General features: G+C 38.0%; 1 protein-coding gene across 1 annotated transcript in view; it reads left to right on the top strand.

Moving 5' to 3' along the window:
- Nucleotides 1–13,201, top strand: part of LOC131033448 (probable aspartyl aminopeptidase) — an 82,589-nt gene that overhangs the window by 1,895 nt on the left and 67,493 nt on the right. Inside the window, exon 3 of the mRNA XM_057964674.2 lies at nt 3,307–3,385. Within this exon, the coding sequence (XP_057820657.1) occupies nt 3,307–3,385 (79 nt within the window). The remainder of the gene's footprint in view (nt 1–3,306; nt 3,386–13,201) is intronic.

Here is a 13,201-nt window from a genome sequence, read left to right on the forward strand (position 1 = left end):
CAAATTTCACTCAAGAACTCATTGCAATGATGTTTAGAATATATTCAACTTAGCATATTGAAAGAACAAGAGCATAGAATCATCAAGTTCATTATTAAATCTTCAATCAGATCATATAACATCAAAATGTTGACTGATTACCAAATTGCAGGCCTGGAAATGCAGATTTGATTGAATTGGCAAGCAACAACAGGCTTGGAAGTCTAAAGTCTGATTACATGCATCCAACTAGAGTATTTAGAAAATATTAATAGTCAACTCCAACCTCAATATGGTTCCAATCTCTTCAAAGGCTTATACAATTCTGTTATCAACAGGTAAGGATCTGCAATGTTGACCAGCAGAATTTCCAGCTTCAAGTGGACTGTTATAACACACAGGAAATCTGAAACTCCCTGGGTCCTTGATACAAATGTCAACTGAAGTGATGATATCAGTACTCAGAAATTGTATTTGACATACTAAAGATGCAACATCAACGCTCAGGAATTGTGTAACAGCAATCAGGAAGCTCCTATCTTCATAAATTAGTCCAACTCTGCCCACTGTCAAATGAGAAGTACAAAACAGAAATAGATTATGATTTTCAGAATTATTGAAATACAGTTCTGACCTTGCAAAAATGCGTTAATGGATCTGCAAATAAACTTCAAACCCTAGCTGGTTTAAGCTCCAAAATGATGTAAAACCTCTCGATAATCTGTAACTGTCAAATCCTCCAGAGACCAGTTATCCTCCAGCAATCTGATAATGAAGCGCAATGGTGAATCTTGGATGAATCCACACCAAAGATGGATTTGGGTTTCCGTCCAAACCACCGAGAAACACCAAGGGTTTCCGTCAAATTTCTTGTAAATGGAAAGACAAAGCTCTCAAACTTTTCAGAGAGAAATAAAATAAACCAAGAATATCAAATGACTTCCTCAAATCTCCTTTTATAATCCTCTCATGAAGTTTCTGGAAACCCTATATAAATTTCCCACATTTAATATTTAAATATTTAACTTTATGGGAAATAATAATAAAGTGACCCCTCATATAATTTCTTCATCGATATAAAGTCACTTTAATATCCTTATGCATCCATTTGTTGGCCCTTGTCTCCATAAATTTTTATTAAATTACTTAACATATTTTTAACATTTTTTAAATAATACATCAGAATGCCAAATGAGGTCAAAAATAACATTAGAACTGAAATCACAGTCTATCCCGAAATAGAAATGCTGCCAGGATTGACTGAATTTGTAAATTGACAACTGAAGCTGATATGAGCTCATATTATAAATACCAGTGTTCACTGGGGACTAAAGAGAACAAACCTAGAAAAATCCAGAAAGATAAGTGTGAGCTGAGCATTTACTATAAATAACAACTCTCCACAAAACCTGCTAAAATTGTGAACTGAGCTCCCCAAGAGAATAGGAACACTCCCAATTGACCAATGGGTGTCAAAACTGACACTAAAAATAGCAAGTCTTGGACAAGTTGTCCAAAATGACTCTAGAAAGTGTCGTCCAACTCCACAAACAACCATTGGCGACAATGCAAACCCTCTCTGAACTGACTGATACCAACCCAGAATAACAGTATCAGCCTCACTGCAAAGGACCCTAAAAAGTGGATATTACATGTTTTGACTAAATTGCAAATTGTATTTGGTCCAGTATTATGATTATTTGCAATGCTTCAAGTCAGAAAATTACAAATCTAAATTTAAGGGTTTTGCTTTGATTAGGGGATTGCCTTTTTGTTCCTAAAATTGAAGTATAACCAATAGATTTTTAATGTAATTTATATGTTAAGTACTGTTCATAGAAGCAATTATCTTTCTTGGGAATCTCTTGGCATACCAAAAGATATATTTTCAATATTATTGGGAACCCAAAAGGTGCAGACAAATTAAAAAAGAAAAGAAAAGAAAAGAGAAATAACTGATTTTTTTTACATTTAAAGCTATTCTAAAGCATAGAGAGTGAGCAAATGAAAGTAAATGAGATTGTATGCCATGACTTTTGAAATATGATTTTTCTCATTAATTTTGAGGTCACAGATTACAGATAGTTATAATATAAATCCCTTTACAATGTTGATAAATAATTTGCCAAAATGATAATGAACCCTTCATGCAATAAAACACAGCTAAGGTAAACAAGACCTGTTAACCCTGTGGTTAACCTTAACTATCAAGTCCAAGAGGCTATTCTATACAGAATACGAACTATAATTGACAACAACAGTTTCCCTAACCTCTTCAAACACCTCTTTAAGTTTGCAGTGGTGTCAACAATCATGCCTGGAATTTCAGCACAGCAGTATCCCGTCTTAACAATGATGTGTTGTATTAATGATTTTTAATCAGCAATATTTCCCATAATGTTAAGCAGAAATGATTCCTATATTTGATCACAGTTCTAGTAACAATGCTCCTGAACACCACTGTCAAGAATGATACATATCACAATAATGACAAAATGCCACGAATCCCTGATCGTAAGAAGATAGCTAATCACAGACAAATAATTATGTCAAAATACAATAATGATGAGAACAATCTCAATTGATACAACATAATTAACAGCTAATATATAATACAACTATGTTTACAAATGAAGTGATGACAACAATCCATTGCGAAGTAGAAATCACAACAAGTCAATGACAGCACTAACACCTGTGATGCAATGTTGACAAGTTAAAAAACAGTTTTGTCTGGTAATGACTATAGTCATGAATCATAATAATGACAGCAGCGTTCACTGTTATTCAAGGGAACAGTGATAGTCACTAATCACTGTAACAACAGTCATGTTCCCTATTCAAAAGGTTTTCAAATCTGATTATGCCAAGTGTCTTCAAAAATGTAGATAACTACGCACATTTTTGAAATAACAATGGCAATAATTGTCTTCTTCCTTTGGCAACATTAACAATATGGCAGCTGGAAATCTTAACAGCTTCTTACACTGTTCAAGGTGTATAACCCATTTATAAAAGTTTTAGAGAAGAACGATACAAAAAATCACAGTTCTGATGTGTATATAGAGAAATTTTTTTATTGTGATATTAGTATTACCGGTGATATATTGGTGAAAATTCTGGTCAAAGTCAACACAGATTGAGAAAATATTGAAATATAGTAATATTTTATTTTTCAATGATATCTACTTCTATTACTACTGTTCTATTGAGAATATGTGATGTTTCAAGTGACTAAATGAAAGAAAGTGAACACTGATTGTCATTAAACTTGTAAGTTAGCCATTGGAATTTGTTTTTTATTTTAATTTTTATAAATTTTGACAGGTACACTGCAGGGAATGGTTTTCACATAGTAGGTGCTCATACAGATAGCCCTTGCCTCAAATTGAAGCCTTATTCTAAGGTACTAGCTCAATTCGTTTGTTTTAATTTGATTTTCCTGAAAGTTCTATTACATACAAGAACCTAAGGTAATTGCACTGATGTTCTTAGAAATTGTATAAGATAAAAAGAACACTGGATCAGTCATCAAACAGTGTAACATGACTGATCGATTACCAATAGAATAGGTATTAGGAAATGGAGGTTTGAGATGGTGCTTGTTATATAAATTATAAAGCTGTTTGAAGGATAAAATCACCAGCAAAGGGTCAAAAACTGATATCAGCAAAAAGAAAAATATTCCAGCATGGAAAGCTTATGAACATGCACTCGATCATGCAAGTACATTTCAGTAAGTTTTGAGTTCTAGCAACAAAGGAAAAAATGCTGATAGTTAGAAATCCAAATGATTTTTTTTTTGAAACAAAATGAGATGAACACTAAATTCAATAGTAACACTACTGAACTTTGAGGTGTGGAGTTTACAAATTTGTTAAAGATCTGATAAAATATCTTTGGTCTGTGTGCATATGAAGGTTTCACAGAAATTATACTTTTTTTTTATTAAACTCTGCCATTTTCCTATTTGAAAAAAAATATCATAGTGAAAATAATCAATGAGTATGTGACTGTGCCATGCAAAGATCTGGGCAATATGGAAAAACATCCCTGCAATGTTTCAAAGGCCCTGAAGAATAAGAGAGCCCTAAAATGCTATAGTCTAACCAATCAAAACATCAAATAGTAACTTGGGAAATTTTAATACATATCAGTACAGTACTGTCAACTAAATTGTACTATTTGCTGTACAATACCCAAAAAAGCAACTGGAATTGTTGGAGGAGGAATATCCCTTGGATTTAGCAGTTCAGGATATCCATGGACCAGAAAGAGCCAATATTGCCTGCTAAGCCGTGACAGCTATGGGCCAGACAGATGGAGGATGATCTTGAATGTATTAATAGCTTAATCATTCCCAACAATTGCTATGGGGCTTGGGATCAGTTTCTGGAACTTCCCATTCATCTTTATTTTCTTGTTTGCAGCTATGCTTATATGAATGATGCAGGAGCATCCGAGGCTGACAAGCAATCTTGCATCACCAAAAGGATATTTTTTAAGTTTAACTTGTGTTTTTGTTAGCTCCTAGGAATTCTAATAGTTAAGTTGAACGTTTCAATCATTAAGTGGATTCTATCATCTTTGGGTTTACTTCCCAACTGGACATCAAGGGCATAGTAAAGCTACATTGGATAGAGATCTCAGGTCCATTGGGCTATCACTTTCGCTATACACCTTTCTGTCCTTGGATCTCCAATAAGCCAAAGAAGGCAATGAGGGCAGATTTAAATAATGCTTTTGGGTTTGTGGCCTTCTGACAATCAGGTAGTCACCTTTTCTTGCCTTAGGTGACTATCTTCAATCCCAAATATGTGAGATGCTGCCACATGTCGTGGAATGAAGATCAATTGTGTAAATGGTAATTGCGTTAATGTATTGAGCAAAATGTACAATTGTACATATAGGCAAGTTTCTAAAAAGAAACAAGTGACAACAAGAAACATAAATAGAAACATCTATTTACAATAGATTACAATATTGACCATTAAATAAAGCATAAGGTGAATAATACTTTAATACCCTCCCTTAATGGTCAATCTATCAACTACACCAGGCTGCCCTCTGAACTTGACAAACTTATTTGGATTTAGAGACTTTGTGAGAATATCTGCAATCTGGTCCTCAGTAGGAACATACTGCAAATCCACGGATCCATCTTCAACCAGCTTGCGGATGAAGTGACAATGTAGCTCAACATGCTTGGTACACTCATGGAAGACTGGATTTTTGGCAAGTTTGAGCACCCTTTGATTGTTGCAGAAGAGGGTGAAGGACTTGCTTGAGACATCTGGATGTCTAAAAGCATCCTTCGAAGCCAAACTGCCTCACAAGTTGCTTTGACTATTCCTCAATATTCAACTTCCGTCGAGGAAAAAGCTACTGCCTATTGTTTCTTAATGTTCCAAGTGACTGCACCTATGCCCAAATTGAAGACATACTCAAATGTGGGCTTTCTGTTGTCAACAGAGCCTGCCCAATCCAGATCTGTGAAGCTGATGAGTCTGGGATCTTTGGTTCGTCCATAGAGGATACCAAAGTCTGGAGTGTCGTTGACATAGCGCAAGATGCGCTTCGCCATAGCCCAATGATCTAATGTAGGAGTTGTCATGAAGCAGGATATGTAACTCATTGCATAGTTGAGATCAGGTCTAGTGGCGGCAAGATAGATTAAATTGCCCACTAGTTGCCTGAATGCAGATTCATTCTCAACTGGAGAATCAGATTTGGTCGACAACTTCAAGCCTTTCTCCATAGGTGTAGATGCAAGTTTGCAGTCCTGCATTCTGAACTTGTCTAGCAGAGCCTTGGCATACTTAGACTAAGAAATGAAGATGCTGTGATGTTGCTGCCAAAATTTGACTCCTAGGCAGTAGTGCAAAAGCCCAAGGTTGGTCATGTCAAATGACTGGCACAAACTTTGCTTGATTCCCTGAATCAAAGATGTTGAATTGCCAGTGATTATCAAATCATCGACATATATGACCGGAAGGCTGATATCACTACTAGTAGTCTTCACATACAAATTTGAGTCAGAAGGACACCTTTGGAAACCTTGATTTGTGAGGTACTTATCAATTTTCATTTACCATGCTCGAGGAGCCTATTTCAAGCCATAGAGTGCTTTCACCAGTTTGAGCACCTGGTGTTCTTTTCCAGCAATCTTGAATTCAGGAGGCTGCGTCATGTAGAGTTCTTCCTGTACCTCACCATTCGGGAAGGCACTCTTTACTTCCAGCCAAACTGAGATGCCATGGCTAGGACTAATCTGATGGTGCTCATCTTTGCTGTCGGAGCAAAGGTCTCCTCATAATCAATTCCTTCATGCTAAGAGAAGCCTTTGGCAATGAGACAAGCCTTTTACTTATCCAAAGTACCATCAGCCTCATATTTTACCTTGGAGACCCATTTGTGCCCAATGGGTTTCTTCTTTGGAGGAAGATCTGATAGAACCCAAGTGTTATTCTTTAGTAGACTATGATGCTTAGTTGCCATAGCTTGTTACCACACAGGTATCCCTTTCGTCTATGTTTGAGGCTCATACACATTGTGAATGTTGGCCATGAGAGCAAAATTAACAGAATCAGGATGTTTGCACTTATTCTGAGTTGTTCTACCTTCGATGACCTCATCATCATGAAGATCGCCAATCGTCTTAGCCCACCATTTAGGCGAGAGAGTAGAAGTCAGGTGGTGTAGTTGTTTGTCTAGGTGATCCTATAGGAGAAGGAGCCCATTAGGTGGTCCTAATGGAAGATAGACACCCAAGTCTTGAGCCTTGAAAGGCTGATCCTCTGGATCCAAAACTGGTGGAGAGAGCTGAAACGACCCTCGTTCCTCATCAAAAACCACATCATGAGAAGATGAGACGACCTCTATTGATGTCAATCAGCTGGTAGGCCTTGTGATTATCACTGTAGCCGGCTAGCATAAGCTTTTGGCTCGTGGCATCCAACTTGTTGTATTTAGCATTAGGGATCCAAACAAAAGCAGTGGAGCCAAAAAAATTTAGATGACTTATTTTGGGCTTGCGGCCTGTTGGTTAACAAATTTAGCCTTTTAAACTATAATCGAATGACTCGCTTCAGCCCAAAATAAGACCAATTGCAACCAACAGTTGAGCAAACCGTAATGGTTCCTCTTTGTATTTTGATATGAAGGTACAACTCCCTTTGTTAGATAAAATGTGTGTTTTTTGGATATGCTTTTAACGGGAAAGCAATAAAGGCAACTAACATCTTCTCATAGCCATGACACAGATGTGAACAACAGATTTATAAACAAAGAGGTACAGGGATAAACGACGCAAAGCCATCTTATAAATACCCTCAACAGATAAACAAGAAAACAACAGTAATTCCCTCCAGCTAATGTGAATATTCAGAATTCAAAGCTTATAAAATAATCACAATCACAACCCATGTGAGAGAAGGATTTATCCAAGAAGAGATTGCAATCAACATAGGAAAATTGACAATCATAAAGAATGATAAATGAACTCAAAGTTTCAATAAATCCCCTCTATTTCTTAGACAAAACCAGAAAGTTCAAAGACTTTTCAATCCTGCACAAAGATTATATTCCTCATAACCAAAACTGCCGTCTCCTGCTCCTTTATTGTTTTTGTTACATATTTAAAGAAATGTTTCCATTTGTCCTTTCGGTTCCATAACCGTTTCTTTTGATGCCGTTATGGAAAAAGAAAATAAATTCTTGTCATCTTCCTCATGGAGCCCGTGGATCATGGAAAGTCAATAATCCCTCTAATATGATAACATCTGATGGATTCACCTTTCGGGTAGGTACACATCTTAGATGATGTTTGAAATCATAGCTAGGAATATCAATTGACTTCCACTGCTTTAATATCATCTTGCAATCAAGTAGCTGCTCTGTGTCAAATGCATCGTAGTCTTTCCGGAAGCCGTACCACCAGCAACCCCAATACAAATGGTTGCTTCTGTGCATCTTTAACTGTTGAAGTAGTAGGTCGCAGGTCATCTAATAGAAGACCTGAAAAATGAGCAATTGTAGTTGCCTCCATCAAGTACGACATATCACGAAGAACAAAAATAGCTAGTCCATGCTCGGGAGATTGATAGCAAAAAGTGGCATCTGATCTTTTGCATGATGAAAGTAATTTTCCATATGCAGTCACCATAACATCTACCGACCCAAAGTGCTTTGTCCGCATTTCTTTGTAGCCCCTTTTGAAAAAGACTGTTGAGAAACCAGGTGTATTGAATATGTTATTTCATTTTGCATCTAACTAGATCGGGACAGTAGCGAGGACCAGGTCGGGGAGTCGGAGATAACATGAACTTTGAAACTATATCGGGCATTTGAGGAGTTCGTGAACAATGCATATTGCCCAATAATACATAATGTCGAGGAGTCCGTGAAATATGGAACTTCAAAACTGCATGGGAGTTTAGAAAAGCCTGACTTTCCTGACTACACAGATAGCCTCCGATTCAATGTAGAAAATTTGGCACTAGGCTAGTACTCAACTAATCCATATTGCTGATTGTTATTATAATCATTTGCTGGTCTTTTGTGGGGCCCAAAACTATTAGGTCGGGCTTTGGAATTAAACTGGAACTATGTTGAGTATCCTCCATGATTTATGAACCATTAATATTACCCGACAATATATGGAAGTCTAAATTAAACAAAGTTAATATTCTTTGTTGACCACATATTTGAATTTTTCATTTAATATATGGGTGAATGGTCTTGAGCTTGGCACCTATGCAATTCTTGGTAATAATAATAGTCAATATGATTTTTCGAGTACCAAAGGGTGTGTGCGAGAATTGATCGGGTTATGGGACAAACCAAGGATCTAAAATTTAGAGTTGGCCAAGTTCAAAAATTAGGGTAACACGGCCTGACCGGGCTTCTTCTAGAGTCTTCTTCTTCACAGCCACAACATGAGACTGATTCAGAAGATAGACGACAGTGTTAATTGCTTCAGCCCAAAATTTATTGGGAACATTCTTGTGTTTGAGCATGGACTGGACCATTTCGGTTATTGTGCAATTTCGCTGCTCAACGACATTGTTTTGTTGAGGGGTGTAGGGTGTTGTGAGTTGGCGCTTAATGCCATGTTGTTCATAGAAATGAGAGAAAGCGGAAGAACAAAACTCCCCCCATTGTCTGACCTAAGAGTAATAATATGTTCACCAGACTCTTTTTCTACTAAGGCTTTGAACTTTTGAAACAAAACAAACACCTCTGATGTGTGCTTAAGGAAATACGCCCACATTTTATGACTAAAATCATCAACAAAAAGTAAGAAATACTTGGACCTAGTAACAGGAGTATTCATCGGCCCATAGATATCAACATGGACCAATTGTAGTACCTTAGAAGCCTTCCAGGAGTTGCCGTTTGAAAATGGAGTTCGATGCTGCTTCCCAACCTGACATGCTTCACAAACTTTGAGGCTCTGGGTTTGGATCTTCGACAGTCCAATGCCAAGATCTTCTCGAACAAGTGGAGAAAGATAGTGCACATTTAAGTGCCCATATTGCTGATGCTAGAGTGTACTAATAGAGGAGCGCTTGGCTGCCACGGTAAGCTCTTGAGAATCACCAGAGTCAACTAGTCTGAATAGACCATGATCCTCAAGACCCACGACAATAGTAGATTGAGTCTCCCGATCAATGATACTGCACTAATGTGAATTGAAGGTCATGTCGAGCTGAGGTGAATGTCTCAGTATCTAACTTACTAAGAGAAGGTTGAGTTCCATTCGTGAAACATAATACACATTGAGGAAAATCAATTTCCTCCCTCCAGACTGAATCTGCACATTGCCCTTCCCAACAACAGTGTACTCTTCCCCTCCAAAAATAATAGAATCTGAGGAAGGCTGAAACTCAATGCACCGATCCCAACGATGAGTGAAGTGGCGAGAGGCATCTGAATCGATTTACTAGGTAGAAGACTTCACATGGTCTACAGGTCTTTTAGCCATGAAGGTATAAAAAGCAGACTCATTTTGCTCAGTGTGCTCCGCTACGTTTGCCTTTGGTTGTGAACCACCTTACTTGGACTATGGAGCCAAGTGTTAACGACACTCAACCTTCATGTGACCATACTTGTGGCAGTAGTTGCATTGAATATTCTTCTTCTTCGAGCCTTCTAATGACGGAGCAGAGTTCTTTTGCTGAGAAGACTGAGATTTGCCTTTATCCTTATGAAAGGATTTGGCTGCGAAAGCTTGTTCTGTGGAGGACGAACTGGTACTACTGCCGAACTGTTGTTTCCACACCGATCTTGGTGTAGAAGTTTGTTGCACAACTTTGGAAACTTGAGGTCAACATTAGTTGAAGTAATGTTGAGTGTCTCGACAAAATGTTCATAGGATTTCGACAAACTCTTCAGTGTAATGACTACCGTGTCCTCTTCCTCCATCTTTTGCTTGATTGCTTCCAACCTATGTTAGCCCGAGTTTCCAGGATGGAGGGACAGGGGGATGGGGAAACGGGTTTCTGGGATGGTTTTTTTTTTCCCAAAGTAGGGGACGGCAGGGGACGGCAGTGGGGACAGCTATATAAAAAATAGGGAAAATTTAAAATACATAGAAATTTTTTAAATATTTGTATAAAAACATGGATAAAGCATGCTTATATACATTATAAAACCTTAAACATATAACGTTTGTGTTAAATAATTTAAATTGAGAGTTTGCATGAGAGTGGAAGTCAAACAAATAATCAAAATTCAATCATTAATTTTATGGGACAGCCATAGTACAAGTTTCTGAGTTTTTGGGACGTCCCCGTTTCTGGGACGGGTCAAATTATGCCGGAAACGTGTCCCTGGGTAACATTGCTTCCAACTGATCACAGATGTCCTTGATCTTGGTGAGATGCTCTTGAAGAGATTTTTGTTCATCCATGACGATAGCGAAAAGCATGTTCTTGAGAAAGAACGCTCTGCTTTTATCAGAACTCTCATGCAACACCTCTAGATGCTCTTAAATTTCGGCAGCTCTCTTACCAGACGGAACTTGTGGGAGTTTATCATCGGTGACCGATAGTTTGATGAGCATGACAGCTTCACGATTCTGCTCATCAAACTTATCCTAATCAAAACCGGCTATTGTAGGATGTGTGAATTTCCCCAACACCATCTGATCAAGGTGGCAATATTCAAAGATTGTCAATATTCGCTGCTTCCAGGTGTTGTAATTTCTGCCATTGAACTATTGATTGCCTTCCAAAATTATGTTAGCCAAAGATGCCATCTTGCACGTTTTTTGAGACATGAAAAATGAGATAACAAAAAAGGCACAAAGCTAATGTAAAAACTGAGTGCACAAAACCCGAGGTACAGATCCCAATGCACAAAACTGAGGTAGATTTAGGCACAAATCACAATGTACGGATTTCCGAGGACCTAGAAAATTTTGATGGAGACTCAGAAAATTTTAAAGAAAACCCAGAAAATATTAAAATAGACCCAGAAAATATTTTGAAATTTTTGTGGATCAAATATAGACCCTAGGTCATTGATGAAAACTAGAGGATCTGCTGTTAAAAAAGCTGGCTGTGGATAAACTCAAAACAGTAGGTCGAGTTTCAGAAAAAATACTGCAGAAAACAAATGTCGTTTGCGGGCTGTAACAATGCACACGGCTCAACAAAACAGTGGTCATAGAACAAAGACCACTAATAAAACCTACAGAGATCGCACGGACTGAGAAAGACACATAGGTCACGCGCAAAGAAACAAACGCCCAATAAAGCAGATTAAGATTGCGTGGGCTGCAGAGGGAAGTCACCTGAAAAAAGAAATCTCGTCGCATATTGAAAAAACGCAAGCAGAATGAACGTGACCACGAACACAGGTTGCAATGCGGAAAAAAAGAATTCGCGGGTCGCGAGCACAAAACACGACGTCGCGGCTAGCTGAAAAAGACGTCGTGACAAAACCTGGAGCGCAGAGGGACAAAACGCGAGCAGAAAACCCTCGACACAGCGCGGATGTAAACAAATTGCGTGGGCTGGGAGAGCCGAAGTCATGCGATGCAACCATGATCAAGGGTAGAAAATAGATGCGGGTAGAAGAAAAAAATCTCCTCAAGACAGACCCACGATCACAGAATGCAAGACCGGAAAAAAAGGATGCTTAGAAAAAAACCTTTTGAAAAATTTCACTAAAAAATTCTCGTGTGAAAAAATTTTAGAATTTTAAATTTTAATTTTTTTTTTTAATTCCCGCTCTGATACCAAATCGTCAGCCTGAACCATGTTTGATTCTTAATAATGACACATGCAATCAGTTGAGTTAGCAGATTCTGATTTCATGCAAACTTCCTGGACCAGTTAGTCTTACCAATGGATCCACTTGCTACTGAAACATTAGCTTAGGAAAAACAACCATTAATGCCTGCTGACCATCTGATGACCAAAGAAGCATGTAAACACCTACAGATTGGATGAAAGGAAATGTTCAGGTTTTAATTGCTTGAGAAAACTAATATTTTACTGGTTTTGCTGTCATACACTCACAGATACATGCAGCCCTGTGGTGGCTTAGACCGAGCTAAAGATCATGCAGCCTTGTGGTGGAAGGCAGTGCAACTGGAGAGTTGTAAAGGATGAAAAGAGAAGATCAATTGCTAGGATAAAATGGTTGCGAAGTTAGGGGAAATTCCTACTTGGTGATTACTAATTGGAGTTGTTGAATAAGCTTCATAATTTGAGATAGGGAGAGCTTAGTGTCAAGGACTATACCAAAGAATTCTATAAGATAACCATATGGTTAAGTCATCATGAGGTTGGCTAGGAGAAGGTGGCAAGATATATCAATGGAGACTGGAGAGATCAATGTCCTTAGAATTAGAGTTTTGGAAGAAGCATACAAGTTTGCCCTTAAAGCAGGGGAGAAGTTGTCTATGGGAAACTAAGTAAAGTCAGAGGGTGAACAAGATTCTCCAAAAATGGAAGTCAGCCTAATGCTGCAAGAGGCCAGTACAGACAAGGGGAAGCGGCTGGTATTTATTTGTGTGGAATGAAGAACTTCTTTCACAATTTCGAAGGCCTTCTTTGGACCAATGAAAACATCTCTCTTTGTTAAGTTGTTGGTGGACAGGCAACGGATGAGAAATTTCTGACAATTTCTTAGGGAATTGGTAATCTCTTGCTGTATATGAGAATGCCGTTAAACAGAGGCAAGACAAATTTTCGCAGATATTTAGTGAACA

Source organism: Cryptomeria japonica, chromosome 4 (assembly GCF_030272615.1).
Source record: "Cryptomeria japonica chromosome 4, Sugi_1.0, whole genome shotgun sequence".
Lineage (NCBI taxonomy): Eukaryota > Viridiplantae > Streptophyta > Pinopsida > Cupressales > Cupressaceae > Cryptomeria > Cryptomeria japonica.